General features: G+C 39.6%; 1 protein-coding gene across 2 annotated transcripts in view; it reads left to right on the forward strand.

Annotated features, from left to right (window-relative positions):
• The window catches only part of SCEL (sciellin), a 49,195-nt gene that overhangs the window by 22,393 nt on the left and 6,369 nt on the right, over positions 1 to 20,433 (forward strand). For both annotated transcript variants that reach the window (XM_087726302.1, XM_087726303.1), the window contains 5 exons: positions 2,348 to 2,407; positions 7,335 to 7,394; positions 10,107 to 10,169; positions 11,731 to 11,778; positions 20,208 to 20,316. In XM_087726302.1, the coding sequence (XP_087582428.1) occupies positions 2,348 to 2,407; positions 7,335 to 7,394; positions 10,107 to 10,169; positions 11,731 to 11,778; positions 20,208 to 20,316 (340 nt within the window). The remainder of the gene's footprint in view (positions 1 to 2,347; positions 2,408 to 7,334; positions 7,395 to 10,106; positions 10,170 to 11,730; positions 11,779 to 20,207; positions 20,317 to 20,433) is intronic.

Here is a 20,433-nt window from a genome sequence, read left to right on the forward strand (position 1 = left end):
AGAAGAGGTTCTAAAAAGTTTGAAACCCACCACTGGTTCAAAGTTACAACATTGAAAACACAGAAAAAAGTGACTTGTGATCATTTTTCTCACTTACAACCATTGCTGTATCCTCATGGTCACCTGATAAGAATTCAGATGCTGGGCAACTGGCTCATATTTATGACTGTTGCAGTGTCCTGGCGGGGTGTGTTTGTGTCATCTGACAAACAAGCTGGTTTCAATTAACCAGCCTGTTAGTAACTAACAACTGCAGTCATTCACTTAACAGCTATGACTAGAAAGTAAGTAAAACGGGGCGACATTCACTTAACAACTATCTCACTTAGCAATGGAAATTTTGGGTTCATTTGTGGTTGTACGTTAAGGACTACCTGTATTTAGTATTAATTTGTACTACTTTCCACCATTTTTGACGCTGCAGAAGAGTATTCAGGTAATCCTTGGAGAAGAGTGGTACATAGTTAGGATTGGAATTTCTGTTGGTAAGGAATGCAGATATAAAGCATAGGGACACACGATTGTGTTGCTTAGCAATGGCAATGCCCTACAATCAGAGGTGGTATTCAGCCAGTTTTCTCCTGTTCGGGCAAAGCTCCACCCACCCACCCTGATGTAAGCATGAGAACTGCGCATGCGCAGAAGGTGGCGTATGCACAGGTGCAGCATGCCGTGAGAGTGAAGCGAAGGTGAGCGCGCTCACATTTGTGAACTGATAGGGAAGGTAAGTGAATCCCACCGCTGCCTACAATCCCCATTTGCTACCATTGAGCGGGATTTGCAATTTCCTGTTGGCTTCTAATAAATTAGTGAGAAGTTGCAAGTCTCATGCGGCTCACAAGCAGGCTGACAGGCAACCTACTAAGGAAGGCTGCATAGGGAACCAAACATGACAAGCCCTTTGCATTTAATGAAACATTCCCTTTATTAGGAGCTCCAGCAGCCGCTCTCTCACAGCAGGCTGTGAAATCTCTAAGTCCTGTGGAAAGTGATGCTCGCTCCCTTTCCTCGTGAAATGGTCTCAGTACACCAGGAGTCAGTCAGTCAGTCAGTCAGTCAGTCAGTCAGTCAGTCAGTCAGTCAGTCAGTCTCTCTCTCTCTCTCTCTCTCTCTCTCTCTCTCTCTCTCTCTCTCTCTCTCTCTCTCTCTCTCTCTCTCTCTCTCTCTCTCTCTCTTCTCATGCTTGCAAAGGGAGTCCTTGAAGGGTGTGCTCACTTTCGTCTAGCAGCAGACACACACATACACTCACACACATACATGCTCAGATGGCACTGCAGATTCCAAGAAGAATGCTGATAATTTCCAGACAGGATTCGGAAGTGTAGGCTATCAGTGGCTGAATGGCAGGGATATGAATAGTTGTCTCTCTCTGCCTTCTGCGCAGCCACATGTCAAGCACTGGACCCAGTTATTCCTCCTCTTCCTCATCAGCCACCTCCAGATATGGAGGCTGTTGACTCTCCATCTGAGGGCTGTTGGACAGCTGAGGCTCTGCCTCTGTCTGTCTGTCTGTCTGTCTGTCTGTCTGTCTGTCTGTCTCTCTCTGCCTCTCTCTCTCTCTCTCTCTGCCAGCTCCATTCCCTCTTCCCCTTCGGAGCTCTCAGATTGCCTTGATGGTGGCCCTGACTCCCATGTTGTCTCCTCATCTGATTTGGCTGCCAGAGGGGCTGGCGCCTGACAGACTACAATACATGTTACAAGCAGGGCAGTGGTGGGATTCCAAAGTTTTTACTACTGGTTCTGTGGGTGTGGCTTGGTGGGTGTGGCATGGCATGGCTTGGTGGGCGTGGCTTGATGAGCTGGCAGGGGAAGGTTACTGCAAAATCCCCATTCCCTCCCGATCAGCTGGGACTCGGGAGGCAGAGAATAGATGTGGGCGGAGCCAGTCAGAGGTGGTATTTACCGGTTCTTTGAGCTACTCAAAATTTCCACTACCCGTTCTCCAGAACTGGTCAGAACCTGCTGGATCCCACCTCTGAAGTGGGAGTGCTGCTGCAGGATGCAGGAAGGCTTGCAAGAGGTTGGCATAGTGTGATCTCTGCTGGGTTGAAGGTGGCTGTTGCAAGGTGTTGAGGGGGCACATGGGGAAGGCAGCCCAGCACAAGCTCTGCAAGGCTTTGCTTTGAAAATGCTCATATGGAGAGTGCTTCAATACTTAACAAGTTTCTACTGTAATTTGCAGATCATATAAGGTAAGATAAAAAAAATTATAAGATTTTCCATTTGCTTGAAGGAAGCTAAATCTTGGTCTGCTGCTAAAGACTGGATGTTCCTTTCCCCCATGTCTTTATATCAGTTTAATTTCACAATATATTAAAAATAAATGGCCATTGTTTCTTCTTCACAGAAACAAAGATCTGGATGACTTCATCGTAGTGAATTGTACATATGAGCCTTGTGACAGGAGGTGAGTTTTGCAGCCACACTGGGCATTTGTATTACATTTCTAATCTAGTGTTGAAAACAATACATTTCATTATATGTACATCCCAGTCCCCGTCTGCCAAAACCCCAGGTAAATCTTGCAATATTTTATTTATATCCCTTAAATATCTTCTCTGTTCTAATAAATGGTATTCAACTTTTATTGTGATCAAAGATCAGCGCACAAAATGTTTGCATGTGTGTGTCTGCATATCTTTCAGTCAGATAACTTAATTTAAAATACGAATTATAAAATTAATTACAAAATTATACCTCCAGTTTAAACTCTGATGCCAGTTTCCAATAACACCTTTCCTTTTCTGGTCCTCCCATATCCAGCCCTTTTTTGAATTTAGTTAACATTTAAGGAGAAACAGGTGTAGTGGTTAAGGTACCAAGTTAGAGACTGGGAGACCATAAGTTCTGCTCCTATCTTAAGCTTGAAGCCAGCTGGATGACCTACTTGGATGAATCACCCTACCTCATGCTAAGGAATGAGACAGTGGCAAGCCACGCCCGGAAATCTTACCCAGAAAACTGCAGGGACAAGTTCAGGCAATTGCCAGGTGTCAACACTGATTCAAAGGCACAACCCCACCCCTCTATTAAAGAGCACCCTTAAGTGCTTTCTTGGAGCTGAAGGGCAAGGATCAGCTGTCTGTCTGTTTTAAAACCGCAGATGGCTTTTTCCCAGGGATGCAGGCTATAACCCTGGAAGAACAGTATATAGATAAAGTGTTGAATGACAAATCCCCATCCTGGAAGGAAGGAGTAGAACCACTGTAAAACTGCAGCCGAGGGGTGGGATGATATCAAAATAGTTGATGGCATCTAAAATCAACCAGAAATCCAACAGAAATAACAGCTACATTTTCCAGGGTTGTATTTTATTTTATTTTGGTAGGTTATCCATTTGGGTGAGTAATGCAGTTTCAGTACCATATCAGAATTGAAATCCTATTTAAGATGGTTTTAGAAGGTCATTAACATTCATATGCATCTGAAGATATAAAGCCAGTCTTTCCCATTACCTTTCTAGAAACAGAATTACAGGTTGGCTTGTAATTAGACAGTTCTCATAGGGGTGAGAATTAATTCTCACATGAGTATTTTAAAGAAAGTGTCCCTTGTTCTGTATTAACTCTCAAATAAGTTGAAAGTTCTTCAGTTTATATTCCAGTTGGGATAGCTTGTGCTTCATCACTCAGAACTTACTCATAAATAAAGGACTTGGTACCAGAAGAAGGAAGAAGGTACTCGGGAACAATTAAAATTAAATTCACAATATTAATTTTGTTTTAACAATAAACAAGCAATGATTTGAATTTTCAAGGCTGACCTGCATTTTGTATTCCACTGATCTGTGATCCCTAGTCTACAGATCACTCGAGCCATCAAAACAGTACAGGTAGTCCTCGACTTACGACCACAATTGAGCCCAAAATTTATGTTGCTAACTGAGAAATTTGTAAAGTGAGTTTTGCCCCATTTTATGACTTTTCTTGCTGCATTTGTTAAGTGAATCACTGCACTTGTTCAATTAGCAACCTGGTTGTTAAGTGAATCTGATTTTCCTATTGACTTTGCTTCTCAGAAAGTCACAAAAGCAGATCACATAAGCCAGGAACACTGCAATTGTTATAAATATGAATCAGTTGTCAAGCATCTGAATGTAAATCACATGACCATGGGGAGTCTGAAGTCTGAAAAATGGCCATGTCACTTTTTTCAGTTCTATTGTAACTTTGAACGGTCACTAAGTGAACCGTTGTAAGTCGAGGATTATCTATATTGCTAAGAGATGGTGGGAGATTTCCCAAGCATGTACTGTATAGGAAGTTACCAAGTGACTGAGCTATTTTAACTAGTCCTGTACCTGCAGAGATTTTAATTAGCTATCATTTTGCATCTGATCAGGGATTGATTTCCCTTGAAAACAGCTGCATGGATCTCCTGCAGATGTATAGCTGTACTTGAAAAGAAAACTAAATTTAGTCTCTTCCCTGTTTGATGTGTAGGACCAAATATTTTTTTGGACTCATGATTGAACACACTGAAATCTTCCAGGCAAGCAGTTCAGATTCATATTATAACAGCACATACACATTTACCATATTTTTGGGAATATAAGATGCACCTTTTTCCCCCTTAAAAGAGAGTGAAAATTTGAGTGCGTCTTATACACCCAATGTAATCCTGCCCACCCACCCAACCACCAGTCCCCACCCTTTGGCCTCTGCCTTCCAGCAATTTACCTCCTTGCAGCAAATGGGAAAATAGGGCTTGTTACAGCAATAGGCTATGGCAATCCCTGCAGCCAGAAACAGCTGATCACCCTGAGGTCCTGCTGAAATTGAAAGTGAAACTTGCTGTTTGCTGCAAGGAAGCAAATTGCTGGGAGGCGAAGGCAGATTTTTTTTCTTCTAATCAGACTAAACTGAACCAGTCTATTTGTTGTTTGCTGCAAGGAGGTAAGTCAATAACTATAAATGCCTATATAATGTTCAAATTATTAGACTTATTTTTTAAATACTGCTTTATTATTGTTCTGGACAACTTAACAAAAAGAAGAAGCTTTTTAAAATAAATGCTTGATCTGAAGAGGCCCAGTGCTATTGTATCTTCTTTTAAATAGCAGAGAATAACGTATACTTCCAGAAAGCCACATCAATTTTAACAGTATCTGTAGAAATATAGTCTGAAATGTAACACCACAAACAGTGTATATCCTCTTTACTGTTTGCTGTTTGCTGTAAGGAGGCAAATTGCTGGGAGGCAGAGGCAGACTCCCCTCCCCTTGTTTTCTTCCCCAACAGCTAGATGCTTCTTATATTTCAGAGCGTCTTATACTCTGAAAAATACGGTACCTTAATTAGCCTAGGAAGACTGTTAAGCGTCAGCATAGGCAGCATACAACAATTTCCCACTGCTGTCTTGACTATCCAAAGACTGCAGTGTGCAGGTGGAAGTGTTACTCAGATTGAGTGGAGATGACTCACCACACATCTTAATTGTCCAGAATAGCCTACTCAGCTTTCCATCCTTCTGAGGTGGGTAAAATGAGGAGCCAGATTGTTGGGAACAATGTGCTGACTCTGTAAACTGCTTAGAGAGGGCTGTAAAAGCACTGTGAAGCGGTATATAAGTCTAAATGCTAAGTGCTACTAGCCAAAACTGGGAGAAAGGAACTGTCCATGGTACTGATGGCCAAGTTTCTCTATTAATGTAGGTAGGCCTTGATTTACAATCATTCATTTTGAAACAGCATGGGGTCCACCATTGAACCCCTAAATACTTAATCAGGCTACTTGTCTTTGTCTAATTCTAAAAACTTCAAAATCAAAACTTTGCTTATGCTCTTTCACCTAACGAACAAGAACAAGGAACATATTATTTTGCTTGAAACGCAGGAAGCTAGCTTTTCGCAAGTAGGGAAAACTTAACCACAAATCTTAGTCATAGGCACAGCTCATGCCAAGGCAAAGTTCATCTTGTAAACAAGCTATAGGTTAACCATATTTTTAGCAATATATCTGGGTGGCATTCTGACATTTTCCTTTTTCTGCATGAATAGCCAAGATTCACTTCTCTTTTAGCTTCACTTTACTTCCCTATTGTGGTTTGGGAATCATGTATTGTAATTTTCCTTAAATATTTGTAATTTTACCTGAAATAACTTTGTGCTGAGGTGAGAAGTTATGACCTGTATTAGTGCACGCCTATATGACGTCTATATGATTTGTAATAACCATTTCAAAGGTATAAAACCTCTGTCAAAATGTACCTAAATCAGATCAGTTAGGTGCAAATCTACTGGTCTCTTGAATGCATTCAATAATAATAATAAAACACCTTTCTATTCTGGAAAAAGGTATTGTCTCCTATTCTTACGTAAGTAGAAAGGCAGACCCTGTTTTTGCCATTACAATTTAGTTAAAGTTATAACAGCACTGGAAAAAGTGGCTTATGACTATTTTTCACCCTTAAAATCATTGCAACATCCCCATGGTCACATGATCAAAATTTGAATGCTTGATAACTGGCATGTATTTATGATGATTTGTAGTGTTTTGGGGGGTCACGTGATCACCTTTTTCTGATAAGAAAAAATCAGTGGGAAACCAGTAACAATCATGTTACTAACTTAACACTGCAGTGATTCACTTAACAACAGTGGCAAGAAAGGTCCTAAAATGTACCTTACTTCTCTTGCTTGGCAATGGAAAGTTTGACCTCTATTGTGGTCAAAAGTCAAGGACTACCTATATTACTAAGATGTGATTTTACCAGCACAATTAATCTTGGAAAACAGTGGATATGTTTAATGTCTATGGAGAAAGCACTTTGGGGAGTGGATATTTTACTAGCAGCTGATTAGGCATTGAGGATCTTTTCAACTTTTTGGTTAGGCTGTAACCTGCCTTCCCTTCCATCCAGAAGCCCAGTTTCACCATTCTGAGGTGGCTCTCCTGATGCGCAACCCATGTGTTTTTGATGCAACCTCTATTCCTAAGTCTATTCCTAAATCTGTCCCTCATTTTCATCCCCTTTCGGAGTACATCTCTTAACACTAAGCAACAGCTAACTAGCAGTTTTCCTTCCTCCCATGCAATGGCTTGCTCCTTCTCCTGGCATTCACGTAAACATGGACAAATACAAATGAGGTGCCCCTTGGCTCCATTTAAGGGACTTTAACAACTTTTCAAAGGGTTTCTCACATATCCAGCAATAATCTCTGAGTGCCAGAACAGTGTTCCTTTTATCCGCAAATTATGTGCTAATGCAAGCTTGGGCACAGAGAACAGGCCAAGCAAGTAACCAATCCAGCATGAAAACTCTTTTCCACAGGTATCAAATGCACAAAAATATACAAACAGCAAACTTCCTTTGTTTTTGTTTTGCCTTAACAGATCCCAAGACCTAAACAATCTCATCACAGTGAATCATATGTCTAATCAGCTTAGAAAGGAGTAAGTTTCAAACCAGAAACCTGTATTACATTCTGAATCTAGTTTGACTATTGTAAAATTGTATGTTCTTCTTTATTCCACCCTCCTCCCCCAAACTCTACCAAATCTTATGATAGCTAAGACGGCCGGGGTGGGTGGGTGGGGGTGGGTGGGTGTTATGTCAGTTTCTACTTTCTTATGAAACTGTAACCTTTATTTTTCCATGGGCATCCGCAGGGAAAGTAAAAAAGTGAAGATGGCAGTTGCTTCCCTATGATTGAAGCTACAACTTTTATTAAGTGCATGGGATGTCAAAACATATACAAAAGAAATTGAGGGTCCTAGCTGCTGCATTGAATTTAATTGATTACAATAGGTGGTATCTGGTTCACAGTAGTAACTGTGATAGGGTTTTAGGTTTCCTAGTGGACCACCATTTAAGTATGAGCCAACAAAGCCAACGTAGTTCTGGGCTGCATCAACTAAAGGATAGCATCAAGATCACAAAAAGCGATAGTATCCCTCTGCACTAAAGTAGTGAGCCCACACTTGGAGTACCATATCTTGTTCTGATCATCATGATACTAAAAAGATGCAGAGACCCTAGAAATAGTGCAGAGAAGAACAATGAAGATGATAAGATGTCTGGAGGTTAAACCATACAATGAACATTTGAGGGAACTAGGTGTGTCTAGCTAGCCTAATGAAGAGAAGTATTAGTATGACTTGGTAATTGTCTACCAATACTACCAGGAGTTGTCTGTCAGGCATAGAAAATTAGAAGCCAGGATAGAGTTCAAAGGCACTAGGAATTTATGCCATGCAACTTATACACAAGAATCTGATCTACTACTGGTCATGCCATATTGGCATCAAATAAGAGTCAGTGGACTTCAAGGAAGTGCTGAACTCTTATGGGGGCATAGCAACTCCAAACTGAAAATGCATTTGACCCACGCTCAGGCTCAGCTGGGTCATCCCCTACCCTATCACAGAGAAGAGAGAGTTGACTTACTCTCTAAAGCACCTGTGGGCAGAACAAGATGCATTGGGTGGAAGCTCAATAATAGCTTGCCTTCTGAAGTTCTGAGGTGCTCCATAGCTGGAGGTTTTCATGAAAAGATTGAACATTCATTTGACCAGGATGATATAAGAGCCATGGTGGCGCAGTGGTTAGAATGCAGTATTGCAGGCTAATTCTGCTGACTGCCAGGAGTTCAGCAGTTCATGTCTCACCGGGTCAAGGTTGACTCAACCTTCCATCCTTCCGAGGTCAGTAAAATGAGAACCCAGATTGTTGGGGGGAAATATGCTGATTCTGAAAACCACTTAGAGAGGGCTGTAAAGCACTGTGAAGTCTGTGTTATTGCTATAAGGACTTCTACCTTAGGCAGAGGATGGATTAGAAAGCCTCCAAGGTTGCTTCCAGCCGTATGATTCTATGATTCCTAAGCTCATTTGACTCAAAAGGTTAAGCTCTTTGGTTCTGGACTTTCTGATTTTCATTCTCATCCTCCTGCCTACAATTTGGTATAGTGATTAAGGCCCCAGGCTAGAAACAGGAGACCATGAGTCAGCTGGATGACTGTGAGCCAATCACTCTCCCAGCCTTAGGAAAGCGGCCAGGGTAAACTACTGAATTCTTGCCCAATAAGCTGCAGGGACCTGGCAGTTGTCAGTAGTCAATGCTAACTCAAATGCACACAAAGAATGTAAAAGTGTGTCTGTGTGTGCGCGCATGTGTATATATGAAACAATATATACTCTAGCAGTATACTTGTTTTTGACATCTGATTTCTACAAATAAAGATCAAAATGTTTTTAATCTCTATCAAATTATTTGATTTTATCTGTATCATAAGGTTAATCCTTTTTAGATTTTTACCTAATTATTTGGAATATAAATAAGGAGACATGCCCCCCTTTTAATCTATATTATAATTTGTGCATGTTGTAAGTGATTTTTGATCTTTATTACTTCCCTTTATACAGTGCTATTGAGACAAAGAATATTTTCTGAAATGTGTCAAGCCAAAGAAACATTTTTCTCTTGATACTTGGATTCAAACAATGCTGATAATACAGATAAATATTGTTACTGATATATTAAAAGCAATGAAATATTTAATTGAAATGCACACATTTCAATTAAATTATCTGTCTACCTTCATTTCTAAATGAGCATAACCTGGACACTTTCTCTAAAGTCAAAGATGAAACTAATCATGGTTAAGTCTCTGTTTCGGTTCCAGTTCAGTATCTAGAGGGAAAAACATACAATGCCACAATGATAAGAAGTTTTCTGGCTCTGCTAAATTCCCAAGTACCAAAGCATGAATTATGCAACAATGCATTATTATAATTTTTTTTATCAGAAACAATATTTCATACCACATCAATATGAAAACTCCATTATTTTTCACCTCTAGCAGACTTTTCTACTAATAATCATCAGTGGGTACATTACTCACAAACCTAAACACTTTCTTAATCTTGCAAAGTTACTCTCATGTAGCAAGATCAAACCATAGGCTTTAGAGCAGGGGTGTCAAACTTGTTTCATCAGGGCATTGTCACATGACGTATCATGACAGTTCCCTTTTCGCTAAACCAGGTGTGGGCGTGGTCAGTGTGTGACACATCAGTAGTACTTCCTCCTACTGTTTTATCTCTGCATTAGAAAAAATTCAGATACTATGAAGAATAAATTACTTTGGTTTTTCTTTCATCTAGTGGATATCAGGATGTGGAGGATCTCATTGAAGTGAATCGTATATCAAACCAGAAAGGCAGATAGTAAGTTTTAAATTGTACAGTTGAATTAGGCATCTACATTATATTAATGAATCTAGTTTTGAAAAATTATCTCGTTCTTTCAAAATAGTGTGAATCAAATATCAGTGACAGTTGTTTTATCAGGCATTCCTTCATAAACTTACAAATGCTATAGTTTCTTACTGAATTGTTAGTATATATAAATGACACCTTGCTTTAAAGGACTACCCTGTTTCCTTGAAAATAAGACCTTCCTGGATAATAAGCCCAATTGGGCTTTTGAGCACATGGGCTAAAATAAGCCCTCCCCAAAAAATAAGCCCTCCCCAAAAATATTGCAACACTGCAGCAGCCATGAGGTGACCACGCTCGCTGCCTCCTGCACTTTAGAAATAATAAGACCTCCTCGAAAATAAGGCCAAGCGCTTATTTCAGGGGGGTCAAAAGATAATAAGACCCTGTCTTATTTTCTGGGAAATGTGGTAATTAGGAGTAAAAATCAATGAAATATTCACAAATCTTTTAAATATGAAAATGTATCGGGGTGTTTTGCATCATTTACATGATTTTACTGTGTGAAGGACTGTAAATAGTCAAAAAAACAATATTGTACCATTTGCATCTGCGTGTACACCTGGAGAAGCAATGGGGGAGAGTTTTGGCAACACAAAGCTTTCCCAGATGAAGAGACTGTAGAGTCCTGAGCTGGATGTGGGAATGGAAAAGAGGTTCAGGATAGCCACAACCTAGAATCTCTTAAGATCTAGTACAGGGGTCCCTAAACCCTAAACCCCCTCCCCGCCTGTGCACTGGCACTGGGCTAGGGCATGCGAGAAACTGGGCAGCGCAGCGAAACTGGGCAGCACAAGCGAAGCCCCATCCGCGGGACACAGGCAGTATGTGAAACCACGACCCCTCCGGTCCGTGGAAAAAGTCTGTTCACAGAACCGGTCCCTGGTGCCCTAAAGGTTGGGGGCCACTGATCTATTAGATCAGAAAGTTATAGCTTTAGGTTGGCAACATTCTGTCCATTAGTTATAAGAAAGTAAATGATTAAACTATTGGACTTATGTCATAACATCACAAAGTTCACAAATTATTTTATTTGCATAATTATTACATTATGCAAGTGCTACAAATCATTGTAGAAGATCTATTGCATTTAGAGTTAATTATACTGAAATCTAATAAGGTTTCACTGAATATATACATTTTTATCATTTATCATTTTATTAAGATTTATAGGCCGCCCTTTTCCCTGAGGGGAATGTATGTATGTATGTATGTATGTATGTATGTATGTATGTATGTATGTATGTATGATGTGTGTGTATGTGTGTATAATATTATATAGTCTTTACTTGCAAACATTGTTACTATGATGCACATTTACAATAAATTGTTAAATTTATATTCCATCCTTTCACCAAAAACAATGTTCAAGTTGAGCAATAATAAAATGCTACTAATATAAAAAACAAATAATATTAAAACAAAAAGATTAAAATAAAGGAAAACCTGCTCAATAATTATTGGAATCTTTGCAGTCCCTTGTACTTACCTTATTTTGTTCCTAAATCAGCTCTGATCTGGACAGTTTCATTGAAGTCCAAGATAAAAGCAATCAAAGGTAAGTCTGTACTTTCAGTTTGTGTCTTTTAATTTATTTGCTGTGGTTAGACACATATGTGGTATAACTTGAGCAGGAAAATACTAAATGTGAAACCAAATATAGCTGGTCCTCAACTTAAGACTATAAGGAAGTGCAAAAGTGAGTCCAGATCCCAGAGGCATTTTGTATTACAACAGTACAATTTGGAGTTTATGTCAGGAGCAGGAGTGATTGGCTCTAAAAGTATTTCCTTATTCCTGCAAAGTTGCACTATTGATAGAATGTCTTAGTAGAAATTGAAGGGGAATAACATGGCATTTGCTTCTGATTTTGGCAAAATAGCTCCATAGCAAACAATTTATTTACTTAATGACTGTCGATTCACTTAACAACAGTGGTGATTCACTTAATAATCTCTGTAAAAAAGATAATAACATCAGGTCAGCCACATGTGTGACCACCTTTACAATTGTCATGGCTTAGAAGTGTAATGCGCAGCCTTCATTACGGTCATAAGCTGAGGACTAGACATTAATAGGTATTTTTCTGATTTTAGAAATCTGTTAAGAATAATCCACATTGAGTGTACTTTTTCTGCACGAGATCCACTAAAAATAATGGGAGCTTTGCAAGAAATGTGTATTATCTTATATCTGATGTTATGTTTTCTCTTCTGGGCTGCACACTTGAACAGCAATGTGTTTTTTTTAAGTATTCATTTAGATTTTAGAACAAATGTATTATATTACAGCCAGCCTCTCTGAGCTGCTGCTGAAGACTGTGTTCCCAGAACATCTATTAAAATGGTTTATTCTATTTCTGATAAGTAAGGATTTTCTGTGTTCCCCACAAATATATTTCAGTTCAATGAATTGATTTCACTAATAATTATTGTATTAGAACTATATGAGAGGAGTGTTTGTCAAGTTAAATTTATACTGATGATAGCAGCTACTGTATTTGCCTTTTTATAATAATTCTTTTTGAAATTTAAAATTAGAAATAAAGGAATACAAATTAAGAAAAATATAAAAAAGAAAAAAAAGAGAAAGTGCAAAAAGGAGGGGAAAGAAGCAGGACAAAAGGGGGAAAATACAAAATTTTTTTAGAGAAAAATATTTTCCCCATTCATGAAGACAAGTATAAATATTTTCAATATATTAACATATTCTTTAACATTATACCCAAAATTATTTTCAGCCCATATCTCATTGTTTATCTGTTGACAAACAAGAAAACCTCATATTTCAATTTGTTTTGTATATATTAAACAAACTTTAAATAAATTAATTAATTTCATTTACCTAATAGGTTGTCATTTTATCATCTAAAAATGCAGAGAAAAAACTGTTCTTCCCTTGTGTTATCTATAAACAAATCTTTAAAACCTCATCATTCAAATGTATTCAAGAACTATTCTATGAACAGCTATTCAAACCACAAATTGAAAATAATCGTTAATTCCTTCCAGTGATATTCTAGAAATTCTTATCCTCTCTTCATCTCCTCTGAAATCACAATATCATATCTTATCACTTTCTCTAAAAATCATAGAATCATAGGGCTGGAGAGGGTTGGAGTGTCCAGGGTCCAAATAGCATCCAAAATTAAATCAGAGTCCAAGGCAAAGTATTGCTCAAAGTTCCATTTATTAAGAGAGCCATGTTGGCACATCTGGGAAAACCTGAATCTGAAAGCTTCCAAGGTTTTCCCACCTAATTGAAAATTCTAGATCTTGCCCCACACCCACAAATCCATCACATGGTCCAATCTCCCACTGCCATGCTGGCAGTTACGCCCATCTGGTTCCAGTCAGGTGCAGTTCAGGTCAGGTGCAGAAGTGCAGAGACAAAGGATGACCTTGGCTTTCTAGTAGGAATTTTGTTTTGGCTACATTGCATCTAACTCCTTACAATCCTCCCTTCCATTTTCCCACAAAAGAAAATACATAGTAGAATAATAGAAAGCATGGCAGGCCAAATATCCAAAAGAAAGATGGCTGCAGGCCTGACCTGGAGATCTTCTAGTCCAGCTCCCTGCTCAAGGCAAGAGACCTTATTCCAACCTGGACAAATGGCTGTCTAATCTTTCCTTGAAGATCTCAAGCGATGGAGCACCCACCACTCTGGGAAGCAAGCTGTTCCAATGATTCATTGTTCTTACTGTCAGGAAATTTCTCCATAGTTTCAGATTGGATTTCTCTTTAATCAGCTTCCAGCCATTGTTTCTGGTCCTACTCTTAGGTGCTTTGGAGAATAGGTTAACCCCCTCTTCTCTGTGACAACCCCTCAAGTACCAGAAGACAGCTATTATGGCTTCCATAATTCTATTCTTCGTTATGCTAGACGAAGCAGATCCTTCAACTGTTCATCTTACAGTTTAGCTTCCATTACCTTTGTCTGGAATCTTTGCTGTTTGTTGCTCTTCTCTGCACTCTTTCTAGGCCCTTCATGTCTTTTTGTGTTGTGATAACCAGAACTGAACACAGTATTCCCAGTGTGACCTCATTTGTGCAGTGTAGAGTGGTACTATCACTTCTCCTGATCTTGATATTATCCCTCCGTTGATGCAATTTAGGACTGCATTGGCTTTTTTGGCTGTTGCAGCACCTTGCTGGCTCATGCTTGGTTGATATACAGTAGAACATAAAGATCCTTCCCATTGTTACTACTGTACTACTACAAGTACCTCCTATTCTATTCCTAAGCATTTGGTTTTCTCCCCAAGTGCAAGACATCACCTTTCTTTGAATTGAAGTATATGTTGTTGGCTAGGATCCAAATCTGTCAAAGTCGTTTTGAATGTTGAGTCTATTTTCCAAAGTGTTGGCAAATCCCCCCAACTTGACATTGTCTGCAAATGTGATGAATTCTCTTTCTATTGCCTCATCTAGATCATTTATGAAGATGTTGAAGAAAAAATCATATATAAAGCAGGACAGATAGGAAGAATACCCAGAGTCAGTCATAAAGGACTCAGATGTCTATACACTAACTCTCAAAGTTTGGGGAACACGTAAAAACCAAAAAAAGGAAACAATAAGAGAAGTTGGCAATGAAGCAAGGGGCAACAGGGAGAAAGCAGAGCTGCTTAATTCATTTTTTGCATCTTTCTTTGTACAAAAGGAAAAAAAATAGCCCAACCTAACAAAAACAGAATCATAAAGAACAAACTAGAAATACAAATTAAAATAGGCAAGAAAATGGTAAGACAACACCTGTCCACCCTACATAGTTCAAATCACCAGGAACTGGTGGATTACATTCCAGAGTTCTGAAGGACCTGTCAGATGTAATCTGTGAACCACTGAACTGCATCTTCAAAGATCCTGGGGCACCAGAGGACTGAAAAGAGCTGACATGCTTCCCATCTTTTTTTTAAAAAAAGGAAAAAAACAACCACAGATCCAGGAAACTACAAACCAATCAGCCTGACATCAGTACCTGGGAAAATCCAGGAAGAGATAATCAAGCAAAAGTTCTGCCAACACCAGAAAGCAAGCAAAATTATAACCAGAAGCCAAGATGGGTTTGTCAAAAACAGATCATGCCAAACAAATCTTATTTCATTCTTTGACAACGTGACTAAGCTAGTGAACCAGCAAAATGCTGTCAACATAGCATTTGAGTTGGATTTCAGTGAGGCATTTGACAAAGTAGACCGCAACGTACTTCTTAGTAAGTTAGAAAAATGTGGGATAGACAACATCTCCACCAACTGGCTGACAAACCACACTCAACGTATAGTCCTTAATGAAACTACATCTGTATGGAGGGAAGTAAGCAGTGGGGTACCCCAAGGTTCTGTCTTAGGCCCGGTACTCTTTAATATCTTCATAAAGAATTTAGATGAGGGAATAGAAGGGGAACTCATCAAATTTGCAGATAATACCAAGCTGGCAGGAATAGCCAACACCCCAGTAGGTTCAAGGTAGGCTCAAGATCCAAAAAGATCTTGACACATTTGAACAGTGGGCCTATCTAATGAAATGAAATTCAGTGGTGACAAAAGTAAAGTTTTACATTTAGACAAGAAAAACCACATGTACAGGTGTAGAATATGTGGATCCTGTCTCATTAGCAGTAACTGAGAGAGAGATCTATGAGTCTTAGTAGACAACCACTGAAATATGGGCCAGAGGGCAATGCAATCCTGCATTAACAGAGGGATAGAATCAACTTCATGTGAAGTGTTAGTACCTCTTGGAATACTGCATCCAGTTTTGGTCACCATGTTATAAAAAGATGTTGAGACTCTGGAAAGAGTGCAGAAAACAGCAACAAAGATGATTAGGGGGCTGGAGGCTACAACATATGAAGAGCGATTTCAGGAATTGGGTAGGTCTAGTCTAATGAAAAAAAAAAGGACTAGGGCTTGATAGTAATGTTGCAAGATTTGAGCAAGTGCCTCAAAGAAGAGGGCATCAACCTATCTTCCAAAGCACCAAAAGACAGGACAAGAAACAATGAACGGAAACCAGTCAAGGAGAGAACCAACACAGAACTAAGGAGAAATTTCCTGAAAGTGAGAACGATCCATCAGTGCTGCCTTCAGAAGTTGTGGATGCTCTATCACTAGAGGTTTTTAAGAAGAAATTGGACAACCATTTGTTCAGAATGGCATAGGAGCTCCTGCTTGAGCAGTGGATTGGATGAGAAGATCTCCAAGATCCCTTCCAATTCTATTATTCTGTTAATTTGTCAAATGTCTTATTGGAGTCCAAGCAAACTATATCCACAGCATTTCCCTTGATACACATATCTAGCCATTTTATCAAAGAAAACAATGATGTTCATCTGACATGATCTGTTTTTAACAAACCCTGCTGGTTGTAGTGATCACTCTGTTCATTTCTAGATGTTCACAAATTTGCTGCTTGATTATCTTTTTTAAGATGTTCCTAGGTATTGATGTCCAGCCGATAGTTTTGTATTTTCCTGGATTCACTTTTTTCTCCTTCTTCCAGATTGGAATTACATCAGCTCTTTTCCAATCCTCTAGCAATTTCCTTGTATTCCAGGAGTCCTGAAAGATTTTGTTCAGTGGTTCCAAGATCACATCTGCCGGCTACTTCAGTACCCTGGGATGTAAACCATCTAGTCATGGTGATTTGAACTCATCTAAAGTGGATAAGTGGTTTTTTTAAAATCAATTTCTTACCTATTTTGCCCTGCATCCCTATTCTGTCTCCCATTGTGTTGCTTTTAATAGATTGCGTTATTTTTTTCTTTCTGCATAAAGAAGGTGCAAAACAAAAGAGCAATTTCTCTTCCTCCTTGCTTGCTGTCTCGTACCTTTTTGCCATCTTCTCCCCTTGGTGGATGGATTATTCCCTTAACAGTTTTCTTGTTCCTTACATATTGAAAGATTTTTTTTTCAACCCAACAAAACAAATACAACAAAACAAATAAAGCAGCGCCTTGGGCAACCTGAGCTTTCTGAGTTGATATAGGAAGTGCTTTTTAATGATGTTTTAATGTCAGGTGTCCATTTCAAGTCCTGGATTGATAGAACCCAGAAATTTGAAGGTCTCTACTATTGATACTTTATTATCTAATATTGTAGTGGTAGAAGAGGAGAGCTTCTCCTAAAATCTACCATCAGTGACATCCAGAGTCCAGATTCCCTACTCATTATATTAGGAGACCTTAACTGTTAACCTATCTCTATTCAACCCATAGGATTTGGTCAGGTTTGCAATGCATTTTTTATGCAAGCTTGGCGTGGTATGTAGAGCCCAACCAGGGGTGGGTTGCTGCCAGAATTACTGTCAGTTTGGTGTGCGCGCAAGCGAAGTGAGCATGCGCACCAGACATGCACTCTGCGTACGTGCACAGTTGCCCAAAAATAGATCTGTGCATGCACAGAACCTTAAAAAAGGAAAAGAAACATGCTGTCCCGACCGGAGAACCGGTTTGGAGGCCTGGCAGGCATGGGTCACTGTCGGTTCCAGCGACCCAGTTTGGAAAACCACTATTGATTCGAACTGGTAGGAACCCACCTCTGACCCCAACTAGGATGAATGAAGAGAACACTCAGGAAGCATAGAAGCGTCTCTAAGTTGACATCACAAATTTTTTTTTAGGGTAGTGTAGTGATATTTTTACACCATCAGTTGTCAATATAAAAGTAGATACCTCCTCCTTCTTTTCACTGGATGTTTCTGCAGTTCTATCTGTTCCTTGAATCTGAAATCCTGCGCAGAAGGTTGTTCAGTTGGAAAAGTCTGAGTTACTTCCAGGGTTGGGCTTCAAAAATCTTACCAAGCGGTTCTCTGCCCGGTTTCTGGGTAGGTGTGGCCATGGTGGGCGTGGCCTACCTGGCCTCCTGCACCATGGCAGAGGGGGTGTTTTTGCTGTCCCTGGACTCCAGAGGCTTTCCTCAAGCCTCTGGGAAGGCAAAAATGGTCTCCCCAGGCTCCGGACGCCCTCTGGAGGCCAGAAATGGGCCCGCTTTCTTCCTAATTTCTTCCTAATTTCTGATAGGCCCATTTTTGCCCTCCCCAAGCTTCCAAGTGCCCTGCACTTACCTGCATCCAAAATGGGCCATGTGGGGGCTCCTGGGAGGAGAGGGGTAGGCAGGGCCAGCCAGGAGTGTAATTTGGGGGTTCTCTGAAATGCACAGAATCTTAGCTAGAGGTTCTCCTGAACCCCTGCAAACCCCCAGCAGCCCACCCCCTGGTTATTTCTATTTAAAAGGAGCAGTTCATCCATCTTATTTATGAGTGAGTGAAGATTAGTTAAATGGAGCAAAGGGAGAGATTTTCCTACCCCTCCTCACTTGCCCCTCCCTCTTTCTCTTTCGTTTCTTCTGCTCTGTGCTGAAAGAGAGACACCGTTCTCTCAATCAGAATGTCCTCCACATTTGTAAAGATGGGAGGAATAATCCCAGAAAGCTGGTTGATATTTAAAATTCTCTGTCCAATGTTCAAAATCACATCCTTTGTACAGTATATGAAATTTGCAGTGAGTCACAGAAAATAATAATTTAAAAAAACATCAAAACTACATTTCACCAAGGCAGCCATCAGCGGCACCAATATTGTTGCCAAGCATTCTTGAATTGCTCCAGAATTAAAATATTTTCCCCCATTCTGTGTTAGTGGGTCTTTTCCTTTAATTATAATCTAATTCTTTCTGGTTCTCCTTAGCAACTAAGGTCCTCTTTTTCTCTGATCCAGGGCATTTCTGAGGAAGAGATCTCTTACACTTAAAGTCAGACCTCCATATATATTTTAATAGGATTTTAAACAAAGAGCAGGAAATATTCTTGTAACTTTTTGAAAGTTTTGTTTCCAGTCAATCTTATATTTTAGTCCATTTACAAACTTTCCATAATTAGCATTCCAATCATCCTTTCACTGCAAATTTTAAAAAAAGTGTTCAAGTTTTAAATTTACATAAATCTTCTTTTGCTGCAGGTTGGAGGAAAAACACTCAGTTTAATAAAATCTGTCCTTCTGAAAGTTCTTAATGTTCCAAAAGCTATTAACAAGCCATTTCAAATATAAGTGATTAAGAGGAGAGGTGGGGTGAACTCAGTATCAAGCTCTGGCCATAGCTTGAGCAAAGTTTCTCTCCTGAATCCCAGAGCTATAAAACATGCTGGATACTGCTACTCATCAAGGGAACATGTGTAAGGAGTCCTCTGGGCAATCTCAAGTCCATCTTCGGAGAAGGATTCAGGGAGCTGGTTGCTTCACTGACTCCATTTTCTACTGGAATTCTTGGTTCCTCTAAAAGCAAAGTTGCCTAAGTCCACCATTCTCTCCAGAGATCTCCCCAACTACCCTGTTTCCCTGAAAATAAGGCCTCCCTGAATAATAAGCCCAATCAGGCTTTTGAGCGCATGGGCTAAGATAAGCCCTCCCCCAAAATATTGCAACACAGCAGCAGCCATAAGGTGACCACTCTCGCCGCCTCCTGCACCTCAAAAATAGTAAAACCTCCCTGAAAATAAGGCCAAGTGCTTGTTTTTTTTTGGGGGGGGGGAAAAGAAAATAAGACCCTGTCTTATTTTTGGAGAAACAATACTAGACCTGGTTGTCTAGAGTGGGATAATTGAAAACATCCCAGAAGGAGGCAGAAGCAAAACCACTGTTGTTAAAAAAAAAAAAAAAAGCTACGTAGGTGATCAAGAGCTGAGCTGAACTTGAAGAAAAAGTGCATTCTGACACAAGCAGGAAGTGTTAAATATTGTATCGATCCATGACACTAGAAGTTGCAAGGCTACTTATCAAGGCTAAAATACGAATGGCTTTGTTTTCAACTATCTGGATTAGCCTGAATTTCCTCTTCAGAACATTTACTATCCACATAATTAGTGAAATCATGGTTTAGGGCAAGGGTAAGTCTCTGAGGATGCTAATACTTTAGGACATCATTGGTGGCTGTGGCACTAGTTCTTCCAATAATTATGAGAAATCTATACCTTTTTTCCCCCCAAAGGGCTATTATTGACAAAGAATTGTGTACCTATTGCCGGAAACCATTGGGCACTGATACTAAAATGATTCTCGAAGCTCTAAATATTTGCTGTCATGCAACTTGTTTCAAGGTAAGAATGTTGTTACACTGATTGTTCTAAAATAGGCCAATGTACACATACAAATGTATATAGATATGCATATATAGATGTTCATAGACACTCATTTTGGTATAGTGGTTAAGATGC

This window comes from Thamnophis sirtalis, unplaced genomic scaffold (genome assembly GCF_051295495.1).
Source record: "Thamnophis sirtalis isolate CommonGarterSnake01/CBP01778 unplaced genomic scaffold, rThaSir2_p1.2 scaffold_12, whole genome shotgun sequence".
Classification (NCBI taxonomy): Eukaryota; Metazoa; Chordata; class Lepidosauria; order Squamata; family Natricidae; genus Thamnophis; species Thamnophis sirtalis.